The sequence below is a fragment of the Pristiophorus japonicus genome, chromosome 9, assembly GCF_044704955.1.
Source record: "Pristiophorus japonicus isolate sPriJap1 chromosome 9, sPriJap1.hap1, whole genome shotgun sequence".
NCBI classification, from domain to species: Eukaryota; Metazoa; Chordata; class Chondrichthyes; family Pristiophoridae; genus Pristiophorus; species Pristiophorus japonicus.
In genome coordinates this window covers 201,935,289-201,957,345 of record NC_091985.1, presented here as the reverse complement: position 1 = coordinate 201,957,345, position 22,057 = coordinate 201,935,289, and the positions used below count along the sequence as shown (strand labels likewise).

At 45.4% G+C, this 22,057-nt stretch overlaps 1 protein-coding gene across 1 annotated transcript in view; it reads right to left on the bottom strand.

The window, feature by feature from the left end:
• Positions 1-19,367: 19,367 nt before the first annotated feature.
• The window catches only part of LOC139273440 (zinc finger protein 420-like), a 92,616-nt gene continuing 89,926 nt past the window's right edge, over positions 19,368-22,057 (bottom strand). The window contains exon 4 of the mRNA XM_070890352.1: positions 19,368-20,246. Coding sequence (XP_070746453.1) covers positions 19,538-20,246 — 709 coding nt within the window. The 3' untranslated portion in view covers positions 19,368-19,537. The remainder of the gene's footprint in view (positions 20,247-22,057) is intronic.

The window sequence follows — 22,057 nt, the reverse complement described above, 5'->3', positions numbered from 1 at the left end:
TTTTCTGTTAGTTAGCCAATCTACTATCTATGTTAATATATTACCCCTAACCCCGTGAGCTTTTATCTTGTGCAGTAACCCTTTTATGTGGCCCCTTATCGAATGCCTTCTAGAAATCCAAATACACCACATCCACTGGTTCCCCCTTATCCACCCTGCTCATTACATCCTCAAAAAAATCCAGAAAATTTGTCAAACATGGTTTTCCTTTCATAAAACCATGCTGACTCTGCTTGATTGAATTATGCTTTTCCAAATGTCCTGCTACTGCTTCCTTAATAATGGACTCTAGCATTTTCCCAACGACAGATGTTAGGCTAACTGGTCTATAGTTTCCTGCTTTTTGTCTGCCTCCTTTTTTAAATAGGGGTGTTACATTTGCGGTTTTCCAATCAGCTGGGACCCCCCCAGAATCCAGGGAATTTTGATAGATTACAACCAATGCAGCCATTATCTGCAGCCACTTCTCTTAAGACCTTAGGATGTAAGGCATCAGGTCCAAGGGTCTTGTCTGTCTTTAGTCCCATTATCTTACCGAGTACCACCTCCTTTGTGATTGTGTTAAGTTCTTCCCCCTCTATAGCCCCTTGACTATCCACTGTTGGGATATTTTTAGTGTCCTCAACCCGTAGAAACTGATACAAAATATTTGTTCAGATTTTCTGCCATCTCCATGTTCACCATCACTGATTCCCCGGTCTCATCTTCTTTAAGTGACCAACATTTATTTAGCCACTCTTTTCCTTTTTATATACCTGTAGAAATTCTAGCTATTTGTTTTTATATTTCGTGCTAGTTTACTTTCATAGTCTAACTTCCCTTTCTTAATCATTTTTTTAGTCATTCTTTGCTGGTTTTTAAAAGCTTCCCAATCTTCTGTCCTCCCACTAGTTTTAGCCACTTTGTATGCCCTTGTTTTTAATTGGATACCGTCCTTTATTTCTTTAGTTAGCCACGGATGGCTATCTTTTCTTTTACACCCTTTCCTCCTCACTGGAATATATTTTTCTTGAGTTGTGAAATATTTCCTTAAATGTACGCCACTGTTCATCAACCGTCCTACACTTTCATCTATTTTCCCAGTCCACTTTAACCAAATCTGCCCTCATACCTTTGTAGTCTCCATCATTTAAGCTTAGTACGCTGGTTTGAGCTCCAACTTTCTCACCCTCCATCTGAATTTGAAATTCAACCATGCTATGATCACTCATTCAAAGGGGATCATTTACTAGGAGATTGTTTATTAATCGTATCTCATTACACAGGACCAGACCTAATATAGCCAGCACTTCAGAGGAGGTGAGGGAGGGGAACAAGTGAGTGTAGAACTGAACTTGGCCAGATCCAGCTCATTCAGGAGAGGATAGGGAGGGGAACCAGTGAGTGCAGAACTGAACCCAGCCACAGTCAGCACCTTAAGGGGAGGGAAGGGAACCAGTGAGTGTAGAACTGAACACAGTCAGTGTTAGCACCTACAGGGGAGGGGAGGGAGGGGAACCAGTGAGTGTAGAACTGAACCAAGCCAGTGTCAGCACCTACAGGGGAGGGGAGGGAGAGGAACCAGTGATTGTAGAACTGAACCCAGCCAGAGTCAGCACCTTCCGGGGAGGGGAACCAGTGAGTGTAGAACTGAACCCAGCCAGAGTCAGCACCTTCAGAGCAGCAGAGGGTGGGGAATGCGTGATTGAAGAACTGAACCCAGTCAGAATCAGCATAAGAACATAAGAAATAGGAGCAGGAGTAGGCCATGCAGCCCCTTGAATCTTCTCCACCATTTAATACGATCATGGCTGATCCGATCATGGACTCAGGTCCACTTCCCTGCCTGCTCCTCATAACCCCTTATTCTCTTATTGGTTAAGAAACTGTCTATCTCTGTCTTAAATTTATTCAATGACCCAACTTCCACAGCTCTCTGAGGCAGCAAATTCCACAGATTTACAACCGTCAGAGAAGAAATTCCTCCTCATCTGTTTTAAATGGGCAGCCCCTTATTTTAAGATTATGCTCTCTAGTTCTATTCTCCCCTTTCAGTGGAAACATCCTTTCTGCATCCACCTTGTCAAGCACCCTCATAATCTTATACGTTTTGATAAGATCATCTCTCATTCTTCTGAATTCCAATGAGAGAGGCCCAACCTTCACAACCTTTCCTCATAAGTCGACCCCCTTATCTCCGGAATCAACCGAGTGAACCTTCTCTGAACTGCCTCCAAAGCAAGTATGTCCTTTCTTAGATATGGAAACCAAAACTGTACGCAGTATTCTAGGTGTGGCCTTACCAATACACTGTATAACTGTAGCAAGACTTCGCAGCTTTTATACTCCATCCCCTTTGCAATAAAGGCCAAGATTCCATTGGCCTTCCTGATCACTTGGTGTACCTGCATACTTACCTTTTGTGTTTCATGCAGTAGGACCCCCCAGGTCCCGCTGTACTGTAAATTTTCCTTCATTTAAATAATAACTTGCTCTTTGATTTTTTTTTTCTCTGTCAAAGTACAGAACCTCACACTTTCCAACATTATACTCCATCTGCCAAACTTTGGCCCACTCACTTAGCTTGTCTGTGTCGTTTTGCAGATTTTTGTGTCCTCACACATTACTTTTTCTCCCATCTTGGCTACATTACTCAGTCCCTTCATCCAAGTCGTTAATATAGATTGTAAATAGTTGGTGTCCCAGCACTGATCCCTGCGGCACCCCACTAGTTACTGATTGCCAATCCGAGAATTTATTCCGACTCTCTGTTTTCTGATAGTTAGCCAATCCTCTATTCATGCTAATATATTACCCCCAATCCCATGAACTTTTATCTTATGCAGTAACCTTTTATGTGGCACTTTGTCAAATATCTTCTGGAAGTCCAAATACACCACATTCCCCTTCATCCACCCTGCTCGTTACATCCTCAAAGCCAGAGTCAGCACTTTTAGGAGAGGAGAGGGAGGGAAACCAGTTAATGTGGAACTGGGTCCAGCCATAGTCAGCACCTTCAGGGGAGGAGAGGCAGCGGAACCAGAGAGTCTATATCTGAACCCAGCCAGATTCCACTCCTTTCGGAGAAGGAAGTGTACCAGTGAGTGTAGAGCTGAACACAGCCAGAATTGGTGGTGAAAACCGGGAGTGGAGCAGAAACTGTCTAGAAATGTGCGATGGGTTTGGATTTCAGCACAGCAGGAGGGGCAGTGTGTGACAGGGTTTTACAGCTTTGGAAGAACAAGAGACAAAAGAATGTTCCATGGAAACTAGATATGTCCATCCTGAATTTCTGTCTTGTTCGGACAGTGATGAGTTTTGTTACCTCCTTTTACAGCGTATTAGAAGGGGAGATTTTTCAGACAGGAAACACAAACCAAATATCACGTCAAGATCTGACGCAGTCAATTGATTCATCAGGACCTGAATATCATCGGTCTTTGAAAGTGGAAGGAGAAATGTTTGGCTGTTCTTCCTGTGGGAATAGATTTCAAACATCAGTATGACTGGAAAAGCGCCGTGAAACACACACCCGTGTGAGTGTTCCAGCGCACTGCCTGTGGAAAGAGCTTTAACCAGTTACACAGCCTGAAAAAACATCGCACCATTCATAGCGGGGAGAAACTGTAAACGTATTCTGTGTGTGGGCGAGGCTTCAACTGATCATCCAACCTGGAGAGTCACAAGGATACCCGCACCACGGAGAAACCGTGGAAATGTGGTGACTGTGGGAAGGATTCAGAAAACCATCTGAGCTGGAAATACATCGACGCAATCAGGCCATTCACCTGCTCTGAGTGTGGGAAAGGATTCACTACTTCATCCAACCTGCTGAAACACCAGCGAGTTCACACTGGGGAGAGGCCGTTCACCTGCCTTGTGTGTGGGAAGGGATTCACTGTGTCATACGAGCTTGTAAATCACCAGTGAGTTCACACCGGGGAGAGGCCGTTCACCTGCTCTGAGTGTGGGAAAGGATTCACTTGTTCATCCCACCTGCTGAAACACCAGTGAGTTCACACTGGGGAGAGACCGTTCACCTGCTCAGAGTGTGGGAAGGGATTCACTACATTATCCAACCTGCTGAAACACCAGCGAATTCACACTGGGGAGAGGCCGTTCACCTGCTCAGAGTGTGGGAAACGATTCACTCGGTCATCCAACCTCCTGACACACCAGCGAGTTCACAAGTGACTGCAGGGGTTGGAATCTGCTGTTATTGCTGCTGTTAATCACATCCCGACTGAACCATGTTCATTCTGACAGTTGGGGTTTGTTTCTGCTGAAGTTAATAACCCTATAACTGGGCTGGACTTTACTATTCTGGATATATTGGTGATTGTGTTCTCAGGGCTGCAGTTTCCATTTAAGAAACGCTGTGTGTTATCTTCCCCCTTAATTCAGCGACTCTCAACAGAAATTCAGTTTTCAATAAAATTATGAACTTTTATTTTAATCCTAAATTGATCTTTGGTAGAAAATCTCCAATAGAGTCAAAGTTTCCACTGAATAAAATCTCCAATTAGAAAGAGCTTGCTGACAATTCTTACTGACTTGCACATTAAACACAGTGGCCCCTCCATTATCCACCAGAAAGAAAGGGAATGGGAATTGGTGGGGAATCAGTGTCCCCAAATGTTGTCCCTCCCATCTGGTGTAGCAATCCCCTCGGCACAGGAATGGAGACAAGTCCAGACCAAAACTGTGCACAGTACTCCAGGTGTGGTCTTACCAACGCCCTGTACAGTTGTAGCAGGACTTCCCTACTTTTATACTCCATCCCCCTTGCAATAAAGGCCAGCATTCCATTTGCGTTCCTGATTTACTTGCTGCAACTGCATGCTAACTTTTAGAGTTTCATGTACAAGAACCCCCACATCCCTCTGTACTACAGCATTTTGTAATAGTCCCCATTTAAATAATAATTTGCTTTTTTATTTGTCCTACCAAAGGGGATAACCTGACATTTTACCACATTATCGTCCATCTGCCAGATTTTTGCCCACTCATTGAGCCTATCTATTACCCTTTGTAGATTCTTTGCGTCCTCCTCCCTCCTCACAACTTGCTTTCCCACCTATCTTTGTATCATCAGCAAATTTGGCTACGTTACACTCGGTCCCTTCATCCAAGTTATTAATATTAGTTGTAAATAGTTGAGGCCCTAGCACTGATCCCTGCAGCACCCAATTAGTTACAGTTTGTCAATCTGAAAATAACCCATTTATCCCGACTCTCTGTTTCTTGTTAGTTTGCCAATCCTCTATCCATGCTGATATATTACCCCAACCCTGTGAGCTTTTAGCTTGTGCAGTAACCTTTTGTGTAGCACATTATCGAATGCTTTCTGGAAATTCAAATTATATGATATCAACTGGTTCTCCTTTATCCACTCTGCTCGTTACATCCTCAAACAACTCCAGGAAATTTGTCAAACATTATTTCCCTTTCATAAAACCAAGCTAACTCTTCCTGACTGCAATATGATTTTCTAAATGTCCTGCTACTACTTTCTTAATGATGGACTCCAGCATTTTTTCAATGATAGATGGTTGGCTAACTGCTGGTAATTGCTAGTTTCCTGCTCTCTGTCTCCTTCCTTTCTTAAATAGGGGTGTGACATTTGCGATTTTCCAATCTGTTGGGACCTCTCCAGAATTCAGGTAATATTGTTAGATTACAACCAGTGCATCCACTTTTTAAGACCCTAGGATATGTGTCTTCAGGTCCAGGGGACTAGTCCACCTTTAGTCCCATTAGTTTGATTAGTACTTTATCTCTAGTGATAGTGACTGTTTTAAGTCGCCACTTCCCTGCAGTAGCTCCTTGATTATCAACTGTTGGGACTTTTTAGTGTCCTTTACCATGAAGACCGATATAAAATGTTTGTTCAAAGTCTCTGCCATTTCCATGTTCCCATTATTAATTCTCCAGTCTCATCTTCTAAGGGACCAATGTTTACTTTAGCTACTCGTTTCCATTTTATATACCAGTAGAAGCTCTTCCTGTCTGTTTTTATATTTCTTGCTAGTTTGCTCTCATCTGCTATCTTCTCTGTCTTTATCATTTTTTTGTCGTCCTTTGCTGGTTTCTAAAAATTTCCCAATCCTCTGGCCTTCCACTGTCCTTTGCAACATTTATGCCTTTTTTTTCAATTTGATACCATACTTTACTTCCTTAGTTAGCCAGGGATGGTTCATTCTTCTCTTAGCATCTTTATTTCTCACTTGAATACATTTTTGCTGAGAGTTATGAAATATCTCCTTAAATGTTTGCCACTGCGTTTCTACAGTCTTACCCTTTAGCATATTTTCCCAGTCCACTTGGTGTCAGTTTATATCACATGGGAGGAGATTGGTGTCAGTGATTGTGAGGTTGGTTTATATCAGACAGGAGGATATTGGTGACATGGAATCATAGCAGTTTACAACACAGAAGGAGGCCCATGGTGACTTTGTGTCTGAAAAAGAGCTATCCAGCCGAATCCCACTTTCCAGCTCTTGGTCTATAGCCCTGTAGGTTACGGCACTTCAAGTTCATATCCAAGTACTTTTGTAAATGAAATGTGGGTATCTGCCTCAAGTACTCTTTCAGAAAGTAAGTTCCAGACTCCCATCTCCCTCTGGAGGTTATGCTAAAACTGTGTAAAACACTAGTTAGGCCACAGCTAGAGTATTCGCACAGTTCTGATCACCACATTTGTAAGGGGGTGGTCCCGGGGGTCAGGTTCACCTCTGGCCTACTTGAGGGGTTCGAATTGCTCCCACTCCCGTGGGTTCGAGACTCTGGGTTTATTTGGGAGATGTGATAAAGTGCAAGGGACAACTGGTTTGGTGCAAAAAAACTTTTACTTTATTACAGACAAGAAAATACAGTGTCAAACTTATAATCACTCTAATAAAGAACAATACATTACATATTCAAAGGGGGCCACAGTAAAAATTACACCTCCCACCTCCCAATACCTAATTTTAGCTAGGTTAGATTCCAGGGCAGGCAGGGACTATACTTACCAATTCTCTCTGGTCAGTTAGCGGTAGTTCACGATTTCAGGGTTCGTTGAATTCTGTGGGTTCTGCTTGCCGTACCCCGAACATCGGAGAAGACTTCTTACAGTGCAATCTTCAGTTGGGTTGAGTCCGCTGATGCGGTAAGGCGTGTTTTGGATCTATGGGGTAAGTACCCGGTTTTCTTCGTTAGAAATAGGTTCAAAGTCTCTTTAGGTAATGTTTTCACCGATTGGTAGTCAGGCCTTAGATTGTAGAGTGGAAACTTTAGACTCTTCGGTTTCTTCCTTTTGGAGTTTTGTTTCGAGCTTGGTTGATTGCGGAAGTTTTTCGTTGGTGCCACGTTGGCTGTGGTCGGTTGCTGCCGCGATGGTGATGTTGTTCCTTCAGGACTTCAGAACTTCGAGGCTGGAGAAGTTAGTTTTCAACTGTCGCGTTGGTTTCTCTCCCTTCTGATGGCATACTCGCAGTATAGCACCTGGTGTAGTATGGCATACAGTGTATCCTGAGGTAGTAGCAACCTTGTAGCTACCTAGCAACCCAACCTCTGTTAACAACAGGGGCCAGTTATACGGTTTGAGCTGTTCTAATCTTCACGCCAAATCATGTTCAGGATTCTTTGTTTAAATTTGGCGGGCTTGACTTTTCTTTGTAATATTTTGGCGGGCTCGTTAAAAGTTAATATGTCTTGGGTGGGTTGCATTTCTAAATCTATTTCCTGATGGAAATATTAGCTTGCTAATCGCAATGTCCTTTGTGCTTGGTTTTTCGCATATAGGGTGTAGTGGGCCCTTTATTCTTATTCATGTTGAAGATGGCTTTTCTCAGTTTGGTTTGATGGCTAGCCATCTCTGAGTTATTGTTGTAATGTAAATGCCTCTTGTGGAGAAGAGTTTTCGAATGTCCATTCCTCCAGAAAAGTTAACTTAGTCTCAACACCCAGATAGTTTCAATAATCTAGTGGGTTTCTTTAGTTCTTTAGGTCCGCCCACAGACTTGAATTTGTCTTTTAAAATTCCAAAATTTGATTAAAGTTCGTAGTTTCTTCCATAAGCACTTTGGGATTTCAAACTTTCCAGTAGATAGTCCCAAATGAAATTTCCTTTCGAATGAGCCTAAACACTGCAGCGGTTCTCGTGAATTTTGCATCCTTCACATTACAGGAAAGATGTGATTGCACTGGAGAGGGTACAGAGATTTACGAGGATGTTACCTGGACTGAAGAATTTTAGCTGAGGAAAGTTTGGATGGGCTGGTGTTGGTTTCTTTGGAATAGAGGTGGCTGAGGGTAGACTTAACTGAGGTGTATGAAATTATGAGGGTCCCAGATGGAGTGGATAGGAAGGACATAAGAACATAAGACAAATAAATAGGAGCAGGAGTAAGCCATTTGGCCCCTCGAGCCCGCTCCGCCATTCAATAAGATCAGGGCTGATCTGATCCTGGCCTCAACTCCACTTCCCTGCCTGCTCCCCATAAACCATTGACTCCCTTATTGTTCAAAAATCTGTCCCTCTCCACCTTAAATATATTCAATGATCCAACCTCTACAGCTCTCTGGGGTAGAGAATTCAAAAGATTCATGACCCACTGAGAGAAGAAATTCTTCCTCATTTCTGTTTTAAATGGGTGGCACCTTATTCTGAAACTATGCCCCCTAGTTCTAGATTCCCCCACAAGGGGAAACATCCTTTCTGCATCAACCCTGTCAAGCCCCCTCAGCATCTTATACATTTCAATAAGATCACCTTTCAGTCTTCTAAACTCCAATGAGTATAGGCCCAACCTGTTCAACCGTCATCTCAGGAATTAACCTCGTGAACCTTCTCTGAACTGACCTATTTCCCTTCGCAGAGAGGTCAATAACCAGGGGGCACAGATTTAAAGTAATTGGTAGAAGGATTTGAGGGGAGTTGAGGAGAAACTTTTCACACAGAGGCTGGTGGGGGTCTAGAACTCACTGCCTGAAAGGATGGTAGAGGCAGAAACCCTCAACATTTGAAACGTACTTGGATATGCACTGGAAGTGTCATAACCGACCAGGCTGTGGAGCAAGAGCTGCAAAGTGGGATTAGGCTGGATAGCTCTTTCTCGACCTGCACAAACACAGTGGGCCGAATGGCCTCTTTTTGTGCCGTAAATTTCTATGATTCTGTGGTAGTTGAATGCCCCGACTACTACTGCCCTATTGGTTTTGGACTTCTCAGAAACGTTCCTACATATTTTCTTTTCTCTCCCTCTGACTGTTTATAGTACACTCCCTACATTGTAATTGTCCTTCTTTTATTCATCTGTCCAACACAGATGATGATCCTTCCAACATATCATCCCTCCTCACTGCTGTAACAACACCTCAGCTTATCTGCCTTATTCCCCGGACTTCTTGCATTGAAGTATATACCATTAAGCACTGCCAAACTCCTTTGTTGTCGATTTTGTAGCCTTTGTTTCCTCTGCCTTCCAAACACATTGATGAATTTTCTGCTCCCATTTCCAAGCTTTGCTTCTCTCCCTTCTGAATCTACACTCAGGTTCCCATCGCCCTACCAAGCAAGTTTAACCCCCCCCAACTGCATTAGCAAACCTCCAGGGAGGATAATGATACCGGCCCTGTTGAGATGTGACCTTATCCGGCTTGTACAGTCCCCACCCCCTCAGAATGTCCTGCAGCGCCTCAATGACATCCCTGACTCTGGCACCAGGAAGACAACCTACCGTTCTGGAGTTATGTCAGCGGCCGCAGAAAGACCGGCCTGTCCCCAAAACTATTGAAACCCCTTTCAATATTGCCTTCCTGACCTTGCACCTCCCACCCCACCACAGTTGAGCCACCCATGATGCCTTCGACATGACTGTGCTTCCTGAGGAACCACCAGTATAGAGAATGAGATGCACTCGCGGTCTCCTGCACTACCTGCCTGGTCCTCCATGTCCTCTCTGCCTGCATACTTTTATGCTGCGAGGTGATGACCCCCTGAAACGCGCTATCCTATTGGTTGGTAGTGCTGTCAATCAGCCGGGCAGTGTGAGCTGAGCATGTACAGTGGGTGAGAGATGGGCGGAGGGAGGGAGCGGGTTAATAAAGGAGACGTTCAGTGACACTGCAAAAAAAGGCCACCATGCTCCACCCTTTGTCTATGATTGGTCCCCTAGGAGGATAAGCCACACCCTGAAGTTTCACTGGACTGTGTAACTGGACCCACCCATTGCCAAGGTCTCAGAGACTTTGCAAATTGTAACTCGATCCACTTTGACTTCCTGAAGCAACAGAGGCCAGAGCTTCTGAGAAAACAACAAAGGCCAGCCAAGGTCGCATGTCCCATACCCCAATCCAAGTGCATGCCTCCCCCAGCCAAAGTGCCTTACCCCAGTCCCAGTGCATGCCTCCCCCAGCCAAAGTGCCTTACCCCAGTCCCAGTGCATGCCTCCCCCAGCCAAAGTGCCTTACCCCAGCCCCAGTGCATGCCTCCCCCAGCCAAAGTGCCTTACCCCAGCCCCAGTGCATGCCTCCCCCAGCCGAAGTGCCTTACCCCAGTCCCAGCGCTTCCCTCCCCCAGCCGAAGTGCCTTACCCCAGTCCCAGTGCATCCCTCCCCCAGCCGAAGTGCCTTAACCCAGTCCCAGTGCATGCCTCCCCCAGTCCCCTGCTTCTAAGCACCACCTGCATGGAATGTTTCGGGCCGGGAGGCGGGGCACGGCTTGACATAAAGAACATCAGAAATAGGAGCAGGAGTAGGCCATACGGCCTCTTGAGCCTGCTCCCCCATTTAATACGATCATGGCTGATCCGATCATGGACTCAGCTCTACTTCCCTGCCAGCTCTCCAGAACCCCTTATTCCCTTATCGGTTAAGAAACTGTATCTCTGTCTTAAATTTATTCAATGACCCAGCTTCCACAGCTTTCTGAGGCGGGGCGGGGCTTGTTGTCTGTCGGTCAGTAAAGTGCAGAAGAAATAGTTCCATGGGTTAATAAACCCCGGGGGGGGGGCGTGGTGTGGGGGGAGAGGGGGACGCGGGCCTGGTCAGTGAGCGCCCGGGGGAGCGAGCTCAGCGGCCGCCATCTTGGTCAGGGCAGGGGCAGCGGACTCAGCGGCCGCCATCTTAGTCAGGGCTAGGGAGCGGGCTCATCGGCCGCCATCTTGGTCAGGGCGGGTCTCGTGGCGCATGCCAGGACAAAGGGTGGGTGGGGCATCAGGGTGTCTGTCAGTTTGATGAGACACATGTTTGTGACCAGGTCAGTGGCCCCTGAAAGGGAGCCTTGTGCTGATTGTTGTTTGGTGACCCTGGGCCCAGGCTCACCCTATTGGGCCAGTCCAGGGTCACCTTATTGGGTCAGCACGGGCTCACCCTATTGGGCCAGCCCTGGCTCACCCTATTGGGCCAGCCCTGGCTCACCCTATTGGGCCAACCCAGGTTCACTCTATTGGGGCAGCCCGGCTCACTCTATTGGGCCAGCCCAGGCTCACCCTATTGGGCCAGCACGGGCTTACCCTATTGGGCCAGCCCGGGCTCACCCTATTGGGCCAGCACAAAAGGCCCAGGATCCAGCAGAGAAAATCAGCAGCTCATTGATTTTATTCGCACTCTGCGCACAGCAGGTGCAGAACTGAACCCAACCTTGTAAACTGGAAATGCATCGTCACAGTCACACTGGGGAGAGGTCATTCACCTGCTCTGAGTGTGGGAAGGGATTCACTCGATCATCCAACCTGCTGAGACACCAGCGAGTTCACAAGTTACTGCAGGGGTTGGATTCTACTCTTATTGCTGGTGTTAATCGCACCCTGCCTGAATCGTGTTTGTTCTGGCTGTTGGGGTTTGTTTCTGCTGATGTTAATAACCCCTATAACTGGGCTGGAGGTTAATATTTTGATATTTCAAATAACACAGTGTCAATATTTGATGTCTCCAAGATAAGAGGAGACTAGTTGATGTCCTGTTACTGACTGCTCCATTTTGGGCTTTTTCTCCTTTCTAACTCTGGATTATTTCAGTTCTCGTACTTTCGGTTACTCTCAGGGAAAAGTCCCAGTTCCCCATACCTTCCAGAGTATCTCTCCTAGCCTTGGTATCCAGGGAAGGTGTCGGTAACACGCCCGGGATCACTAAACACAAAACCCAGTCTGTTAATCACCTTCAGATACTGGACTTAGCGTGTGTCCCACAGCACCTCTCTCACCTTCGATGTGTGAATGGAGGATATGCCTGCAAACTGGTTTCAATTTAAATTTGAATCCACTCAGCAAACATCTTTTTAAAATATGTACATGTAAACCGATCACATCAAATAATTGGCAAAGATTTAGAATCACCAAGATGAATAAGTAACTACATCACGGCCCAATAAACCAGCTTTATATTCACAGAAGAAAGTCTGTTATCTAACTCCTCCAATGTCAGTTGGTGAGATGAGCGACTGAATCAATTTCCATGTACAACAGCATCCATTCCCACTGTCCCCACATTTACAGTATTGAGTCAGGTGGGTGCACGAGACTCAGGCTGGACGATTGTTTGAAGGTGCATCCACACACAGAACATGTGTCTTGTTTCTCCCCGCTGTGATTGGTGTTTTTACAAAGGCTGATGATAAGGTGATCCTGATCAATCTGGGGAATCTGTCAAATCTTGATGCGATGTTTGGATTGAGTTTCTCAGTTGCAGATCCTCTCCTTCTAATACCCTGCAAATAAATGGTGGTTACAAACGTTGTTACTTTATATACAGGATATAAATTCAGAACAGACAACTCTAGATTCTATAGAACCTTCTGTCCCCTCCTGTCCCTCCTAAGCTGTAAATTCCTTATTCTAGACACTCTCCATCCAACCTCACTGTCTAAAAATCAACAGTCATTTCAGTGTCTGAGAATTTTCATCTCCAGAAAGTGCTGAATCTGGCTGGGTGCAATTCCACAGACATTAGTTAACCTTTAGTGCCTCACCATCAGTCAACTGAGTGAGTGCCTGCAGGATTTCCACTGTGATAGGCATCACAGCCTGAAATCTTGTCCTGTAATGGTGTGTAATGGTGGGTGTGTATGTGGGGTGTGTGCGTGTGTGTGTCGGGGGTGTGTGTGTGGTGGGGTATGTGTGTGGCGGGGTGTGTGTTTTTGTGGCGGGATGTGGGTGTGTGTGAGGGGGGTGTGTATGGGGGTTTTTGTGTGGGGGGTTGGGTGTGTGTGTGTGTGTGTGTGTGTATATATGTGTGGGGGGTGTGTAGGAGGGGGGTGTGTAGGAGGGGTGTGGGTGTGGGTGTGGGGGGAGTGTGTGTGTGGGTGTGTGTGTGGGGAGGTGTGCGTATGTGTGTGTGGGTGTGTGTGTGGGGGGGGGGAGTGTGTAATGTTGTGTGGAGGGGTGTGTGAGGGTGTGTGTGGGGAGGGGGGTGCAATTCCACAGACATTAGTTAACCTCCAGTGCCTCACTATCAGTAGACTCAGTGAGTGCCAGCAGGATTTCGACTGTGGTAGGCATCACAGCCTCAAATCCTGTCCTCAAATGACATCCACAGACTTCCCAGTTGAGGTCCCTGGATCGGTATGAAGAGCAGGGGCAGTGGCTGATTTTTACTCATATTTAGCTTAGTGGTACTGAGGACAATTATAGCCCCTGAACTGCTGCCTTGGCTAAGATCAACTAACAGTCCAGATCTAAAATTTGGGAGATTCGGGGAGGATGAGAACAGAATATTTTGAAACAAATTTGACTCCACCTTTAACCGAAACCTTCGTCATACTGCACAATTCTGAACTCTTTCCAAATTCTGCAAGCAAGTTTAAATGGATCATCAAAAACAGTGAGACATTTTAGAAAGGCTCAAGTCACTGAAATAGACAGCTTTACAATCACTGCACAGTATATAAGGAAGCAACTGTTAATGGGAGTTCTGTTAGTGAAGTCCTCCAACATCCCAAGATAAACTGGACTGTCCCTTTAACTACAAGGAGGCAGAGAAAGGGTAGTCCCTGCCCCTTTAAATATCTGCCCCATTCCCCCAGGCAGTGGGAGGAGGAACAGCGTGCGGTCTCTTTATATCCTGACCCAGCAAGCACGGCCGGATGGGCTGCCGCCGGGTCCTAAAGTCCACAGAAAGTAAAGTGCCTCGGGTTCAGCAGAACTGAAAAGAGCACACACAGTCTTTGCTATATATATACAAAACACATCATTCTTAATGTTTGCGAGTCAATTCCACAGAGATAAATTATCTTCAGCAATAATTTTCCAGTATTTTATTTACTTTTATGTAAAATTAATTGCAGAGTGTTTAATATCTTCAACATTTATTGATAACCCATTGTCTTGTGTGCTCTTGTTTAGAAAATGATGTCACACTGACCATTCTGTTACCAAGGTGACCATATCTATCCGCAGTATTCAGTGGGAAAGGGGATTAAATCACACCGAGAATAATGAGCAGCCCCCCACCAGTCTCTGAGCTTTATTGTCCAGTGATCACCTCACCATCACACAGAAGTTTCTGAGATTTACCTCCGGTCTATGACGATTGGTGCCAGTGATGGTAAAAGTGAAGCTGTATCTATACCTGCCGTGAGGTTAATAAATCTGTCTTTCTCTCATTGATTATGTCCTTCATTTGCTCTATTTCTGTCTCCTGTCTTATGTTTTCTGACTGTTACTTTCACTGTTTCCTCCCCAACCATTTCCAATATTTGTGGATGTTATTTAGTGCCGCAATAACTAAGACATGGTCGAGGTTCAATAAACTGAGACAGGGTCTAGTGCAGTACAAACAGAGACAGGGTCTCGTGTAATATAAACAGAGACAGGGTCGAGTGCAGTATAAACAGAGACAGGGTCGAGTGCAGTATAAACAGAGACAGGGTCTAGTGTAATATAAACAGAGACAGGGTCCAGTGTAATATAAACAGAGAAACAGAGACAGGATCCAGTGTAATATAAACAGAGACAGGATCCAGTGTAATATAAACAGAGACAGGGTCTAGTGTAATATAAACAGAGAGAAGGTCTGGTGTAATATAAACAGAGACAGGACCTAGTGTAATATAAACTGAAACAGGGTCTGGTGCATTGATAACTGAGAGAAGGCCTCGTTTTACACTAGAAATAATTGAATACGTTTTTTTTGCAATAATAACTGAAAGAGGTGATAGTGTCACACGAACAGAAGCCTTTAACACTTTAACAATACCAGAAACATACTCTATAGAATACAATAGAAACAGTTATAATAATAGCGGCGTGCACTACAACTGGAATAACAGGGGCAGGTTATTTTCCAATCATAGCAGAGGCCGGGTCTAGTGTAACAATTCCAGAGACAGGGTCTCATACAATAAGAGTGGAGACAGGCTCCAGAGTAATAACAGCAAATGCATGGCCCACTGTGAGAGTAACAAAGACAGTGCTGGATCCAATAATAACAGAGGCAGACTCTAGTGTTATACTGAACACAATGCTGGATCTAGTGTGATGATCACACAGCCAGTATCTAGTGCACTCAAGCCAAGATTGGGTCTCATCTAATAGTGTGTGCAAGTCAGGGCCCTATTGCTATAATCTCATTCACCCATCACCCCTGTGCTCATTGACCTACATTGGCTCCCAATTAAGCAATGCCTCGATTTTAAAATTCTAATCCTTGGGTCCAAAACTCTCCATGGCCTCGCCCTCTCTATCATTGTAAGATTAGTGAAGACAGTTGTGGGTCCCTTACAGTCAGAATCAGGGTGAATTTATAATGGGGAACAAAGAAATGGCAAACCATTGAACAAATGCTTTGGCTCTGTCGTCACTAAGGAAGACACAAATAACCTTCCGGAAATACTAGGGGACCAAGGGTCTAGCGAGAAGGAGGAACTAAAGGAAATCCTTATTAGTCAGCAAATTGTGTTAGAAAAATTGATGGGATTGAAGGGCGATAAATCCTCAGAGCCTGACAGTCTGCATTCCCGAGTACTTAAAGAAGTGGCCCCATTACTAGTGGATGCATTGGTGGTCATTTTCCAACATTCTATAGACTCTGGATCAGTTCCTATGGACTGGAGGGTAGCTAATGTAACCCCACTTTTTTAAAAAGGAGGGAGAGAGAAAACAGGGAATTATAGACTGGTCAGCCTGACATCGGCGGTGGGGAAAATGTTGGAATCAATTATTAAAGATGTAATAGCAGGGCATTTGGAAAGCAGTGACAGGATCGGTCCAAGTCAGCATGGATTTATGAAAGGGAAATCTCATAGAACTTTTTGAGGATGTAACTAGCAGAATAGACAATGGCGACCCAGTGGATGTGGTGTATTTAGACTTTCAAAAGACTTTTGACAAGGTCCCACACAGGAGATTGGTGTGCAAAATTAAAGCACATGGTATTGGGGGTAATGTATTGAAGTGGATAGAGAACTGGTTGGCAGACAGGAAGCAAAAAGTAGGAATAAATGGGTCCTTTTCAGAATGGCAGGCAGTGACTAGTGGGGTACCATAAGGTTCAGTGCTGGGACCCCAGCTATTTACAATATACGTTAATGATTTAGATGAAGGAATTGAATGTAATATCTCCAAGTTTGCAGATGACACTAAGCTGGGTGGCAGTGTGAGCTGTGAGGAGGATGCTAAGAGGCTGCAGAGTGACTTGGGCAGGTTAGGTGAGTGGGCAAATACATGGCAGATGCGCTATAATGTAGATAAATTTGAGGTTATCTACCTTGGTGGTAAAAACAGGAAGGCAGATTATCTGAATGGTAACAGATTCGTAAAAGGGAAGGTGCAACGAGACCTGGGTGTCATGGTACATCAGTCATTGAAAGTTGGCATGCAGGTACAGCAGGCGGTGAAGAAGGCAAATAGTATGTTGGGCCTTCATAGCGTGAGGATTTGAGTATAGGAGCAGGGAGGTCTTACTACAGTTGTACAGGGCCTTGGTGAGGCCACACCTTGAATATTGTGTACAGTTTTGGACTCCTAATCTGAGGAAGGACATTCTTGCTATTGAGCGAGTGCAGCGAAGGTTCACCAGACTGATTCCCAGGATGACAGGACTGACATATGAAGAAAGACTGGATCGACTAGGCTTATATTCAATGGAATTTAGAAGAATGAGAGGGGATCTCATGGAAACTTATACATTTGTGACGATTGGACAGGTTAGATGCAGGCAGAATGTTCCCGATGTTGTGGAAGCTCAGAACCAGGGATCACAGTCTAAGGATAAGGGGTAAGCCATTTAGGACTGAGATGAGGAGAAACTTCTTCACTCAGAGAGTTGTGAGCATATGGAATTCTCTACCACAGAAAGTTGTTGAGGCCAGTTCGTTAGATATATTCAAAAGGGAGTTAGATGTGACCCTTACGGCTAAATGGATCAAGGGGTATGGAGAGAAAACAGGAATGGGGTACTGATGATCATATTGAATGGTGATGCAGGCTCGAAGGGCCGAATGGCCTACTCCTGCACCTATTTTCTATATTTCTATCTCTTCCAGCCCCACAACCCTCCGAATTCCTTGCGCTCCTCCAAATCTGTCCTCTTGGTCATCCCCGATTTTAATCGCTCCACCATTGGCGGCCGACCAAGGCTCTAAGTTTTGGAATTCCCCCTAAACCTCCAACTCCTCTTTCAAGGTTCTTTTAACAAAATACCTCTTCGATCAAACTTTTGGGAATCTGTCCTGATATCTTTCTCTGTGGCAAAAATGTATTTTTATTGATATCGATCTTGTTAAGCGCCGATAGTGAGATATTTCACTGAGTTAAAGGTGCTATATTAATGTAATTTCTTGTTGTTTTGTTGTTTTAGCAAATGCTTTGCCGAATGTCTAATAACAGAGTTAGGGCCCACTGCAGTATGAATGGGTGGGGTTAGTGTAATAACACAGGCACGGTCTAGTGTAATGGGAACAGGGAACAGATCATGTCAGCCTTGGCTCAGTGGTAGCACTCTCGCCCCTGGGTCAGAGGATCGGGGGTTCAATTCCCAATCCAGAGACCCGAGCCCATAATCTAGGCCGTGACTCCAGGTGCCAGTACAGAGGGAGTGCTGCACTGTCAGAGGTGCTGTCTTTCAGATCAGACATTGAACCAATGCCCCGTCGAGTCCCTAAGTTGGACGTAAAAGATCCCACGGCCATGATTCTGAGGAAGAACAGGTGGAGTTCTCCCCCGGTGCCTTGGCAAATGTGTATCCCTCAATTAAGATCACTGAGAACAGATTATCTTGCCATCATTACATGGCTGTTTGTGGGATCTTGCTGTGCACAAATTGGCTGCTGCATTTCCTCCATTACATCTCCTCTCCATTCACCTTCACCACTCCTCTCCAATCCCCCCACCCCAATTCCTCTTTCACCCCTACTCTCCAACCCCTCCTCATCTTCCATTCACTTCAATTGAAAAGAAATAGACAGTTGTACCAGTCAGTATTTGAAATATATTTACAACAGATTTTAGATGTTCTTAGAGTTGGGATCTTTCTCTATCACTCGAGGGGTTAGATAACAGACTTTCTCTCCTGTGAATATAGAGCTGGTTTCGTGGTCCATGAAGTGGCTACATGTTCATCTTGTTGACTCTAAAACGTTATTTAAAAAAAAAAATACACTTAGAGTAGATTCAAATTGAAATTGAACCCAGGTTTGCAGGCGTGATGCTCCAATCACACATCGAAGGTGAGAGAGATGCTGTGAGGTACACACTAAGTCCAGCAACTGAAAGTGATTAACAGACTGGGTTTTGTGTTCAGTGATCCCGGGCGTGTTACCGATACCTTCCCTGGATACCAAGGCTAGGAGAAGCACTCTGGAAGGTATGGGGAGCTGGGAATTGTCCCTGAGAGTAACCGAAGGTCTGAGAACTGAAATAATCCAGTCAGAAAGGAGAAAAGGCTCAAAAATGATAGTATAATATTAGGCCGTCCCTCCTATCGAGGATGACCCACTTCCACACCAAAAATACATGAGTTCACAGGTGTTTCAATGAGGGACCTGACAATCTAGGTCCCGAAATACATACTGAAGGGTGGAAGATGCCTGTGCATGGATTCTTTTAACGTGGGGTGGCTGTTGCACACCAGCCACCACACGGGCTTGACAGAGCTTCGTCTTGATCCAGTGGCAAGGGTTAACCAAGACTCTGCTGCACGGACCTAGTGCACATGCATGCTCCTACTATCCATAGATCGCAGTGTGGGCTGGCCCATGCTGCCCTGGGGCCCTCGCCTCTTCTGGGCCCAGAACCCTCGCCTCTCCTGGGCCCCGATCACGATGCTCCTGTGTCCCGATCTCTCACTGCTCCTCCACCCCGATCAAAAATGGAGCCATCAGAAACAGGACATCAATTAATCTCTTCTTATTTTGGAGACATCAAATATCAACACAATATTCTTTGAAATATCAAAATATTAAACTCCAGCATAGTTGAAGGTTTATTAAAATCAGCAGAAACAAACACCAACTAACAGAATGAACACAGTTCAGTAGGATGTGAATAACAGCAGCAACAACAGCAGAATCCAAACCCTGCAGTCACTTGTGAACTCACTGGTGTGTCAGCAGGTTGGATGACTGAGTGAATCCCTTCCTTCACTCAGAGCAGGTGAACGGCCTCGCTCCAGTGTGAACTCGCTGGTGTGTAAGCAGGTTGGATGACCGAGTGAATCCCTTCCCACACTCAGAGCAGGTGAATGGTCTCTCCCCAGTATGAACTCGCTGGTGTGCCAGCAGGTTGGATGAGGTAGTGAATCCCTTCCCACATTGAGAGCAGGTGAATGGTCTGTCCCCAGTGTGAACTCGCTGGTGTCTCAGCAGGTGGGATGAACAAGTGAATCCCTCCCCACACACAGAGCAGGTGAACGGCTTCTGTCCAGTGTGAACTCGCTGGTGCATCAGCAGGTGGGATGACCGAACAAATCCCTTCCCACACTCAGAGCAAGTGAACGGTCTCTCTCCAGTGTGAACTCGCTGGTGTGTCAGCAGGTTGGATGACTGAGTGAATCCCTTCCCACAATCAGAACAAGTGAACGGTCTCTCCCCAGTATGAACTCGCTGGTGTCTCAGCAGGTGGGATGACCGAGTGAATCCCTCCCCACACACAGAGCAGGTGAACGGCCTCTGCCCAGTATGAACTCGCTGGTGCATCTGCAGGTTGGATGACTGAGTGAATCCCTTCCCACACTCTGAGCAAGTGAACGGCCTCTCTCCAGTGTGAACTCGCTGGTGTGTCAACAATTGGGATAAATGAGTGAATCCCTTCCCACACACGCAGCAGGTGAACGATCTCTCCCCAGTGTGACTGCGTTGATGAATTTCCAGCCGTGATGGATAATTGAATCTCTTCCCACAGTCCCCACATTCCCACGGTTTCTCCATGGTGGGGGTGTCTTTGTGTCTCTCCAGGATGGATGATCAGTTAAAGCTTCGTCCAGACACACAACACGTGTACGGTTTCTCCCCGCTGTGTTTGTTTGTTCAGGCTGTGTAACTGGTTAAAGCTCTTTCCACAATCAGTGCACTGGTACACTCTCACTCGGGTGTGTGTCTCGGTGCTTTTCCAGTCACACTGATATTTGAAATCTTTTCCCACAGACAGAACAGACAAACATTTCTCCTTCCACATTCAAAGGCCGATGATATTCAGGTCCTGAGGAATCGAGTGATTCGGTCAGATCTTGACGTGATATTTCGTTTGAGTTTCCCGTCTGCAAATCCTGCTCTTCTAATACCCTGGAAAAGGAGTTTACAAAAACCATTACTGCAAGTATAGGACAGAAATTCAGAAAAGACAATTCTAGATTCCATGGAACATTCTTTCCTCTCTTGTTCCTCCAAAGCTGTAAATCCCCATCCCACACACTCTCCGTCCTCCCTGTGCTGAACACACATTGCACGTCTGAAGACACCGTATCCTCCACTCCCAGTTTTCACCAACAACTCTGTCTGGGTTCAGTTCTACACTCACTGGTTCCCCTCCCTCTCCTCCCCTGAAGGTGCTGACTCTGGCTGGGTTCAGTTCTACACTCACTGGTTCCCCTCCCTCTCCTCCCCTGAAGGTGCCGACTCTGGCTGGGTTCACTGGGACTCTGTAGCCCCGCCCACACTTTGCTCTTTTACAAAGCTGGCCACGCATGCACTCTGCATCTCGATTAATCTCTGAGGCAGCACACAAACCCGCAGCTTTCCTTTATAGTAATAATAATAACTTTTATTTATATAGCACCTTTAATGTAGTACAATATCCCAAGGTGATTCACAACAGTGTTACAAGACGAGTTAGCCTAACATCTGTCGCAGGACATTTGGAAAAGCATAATTCAGTCAAGCAGAGTCAGCGTGTTTTTATGAATAGCAAATCATGTTTGACAAATTTGCTGGAGTTCTTTGAGGATGTAGTGAGTAGGGTGGATAAGGGGGAACCAGTGGATGTGATGTATTTGAATTTCCAAAAGGCATTCGATAAGATGCCACATAAAAGGTGACTGCACAAGATAAAAGTTCACGGGTAATATGGCTAGAGGATTGGCTAACTAACAGAAAACAGAGAGTCGGGATAAATAGATCATTTTCCGGTTGGCAAACAGTAACTAGTGGGATGCCACAGGGATCGGTGCTGGGGCCTCAACTATTTACAATCTATACTAATGATTTGGATGAAGGGACCGAGTGTAATGTAGCCAAGTTTGCTGATGATACAAAGATAGGTGGGAAAGCAAGTTGTGAGGAAGACACACAAAATCTGCAAGGGATATAGACAGGCTAAGTGAGTGGGCAAACATTTGGCAGATGGAGTATAATGTGGGAAAGTGTGAGGTTGTCCACTTTGGCAGAAAAAATAAAAAAGCAAATTATTATTTAAATGGAGAAAAATTGCAAAGTGCTGCAGTACAGAGGGACCTGGGGGTACTTGTGCATGAAACACAAAAAGTTAGTATGCAGGTACAGCAAGTAATCAGGAAGGCAAATGAAATGTTGGCCTTTATTGCAAGGGGGATAGAGTATAAAAACAAAGAAGTCCTGCTACAACTGTACAGGGTATTGGTGAGGCCACACCTGGAGTACTGCATACAGTTTTGGTCTCAATATTTAGAAAGGATATACTTGCATTGG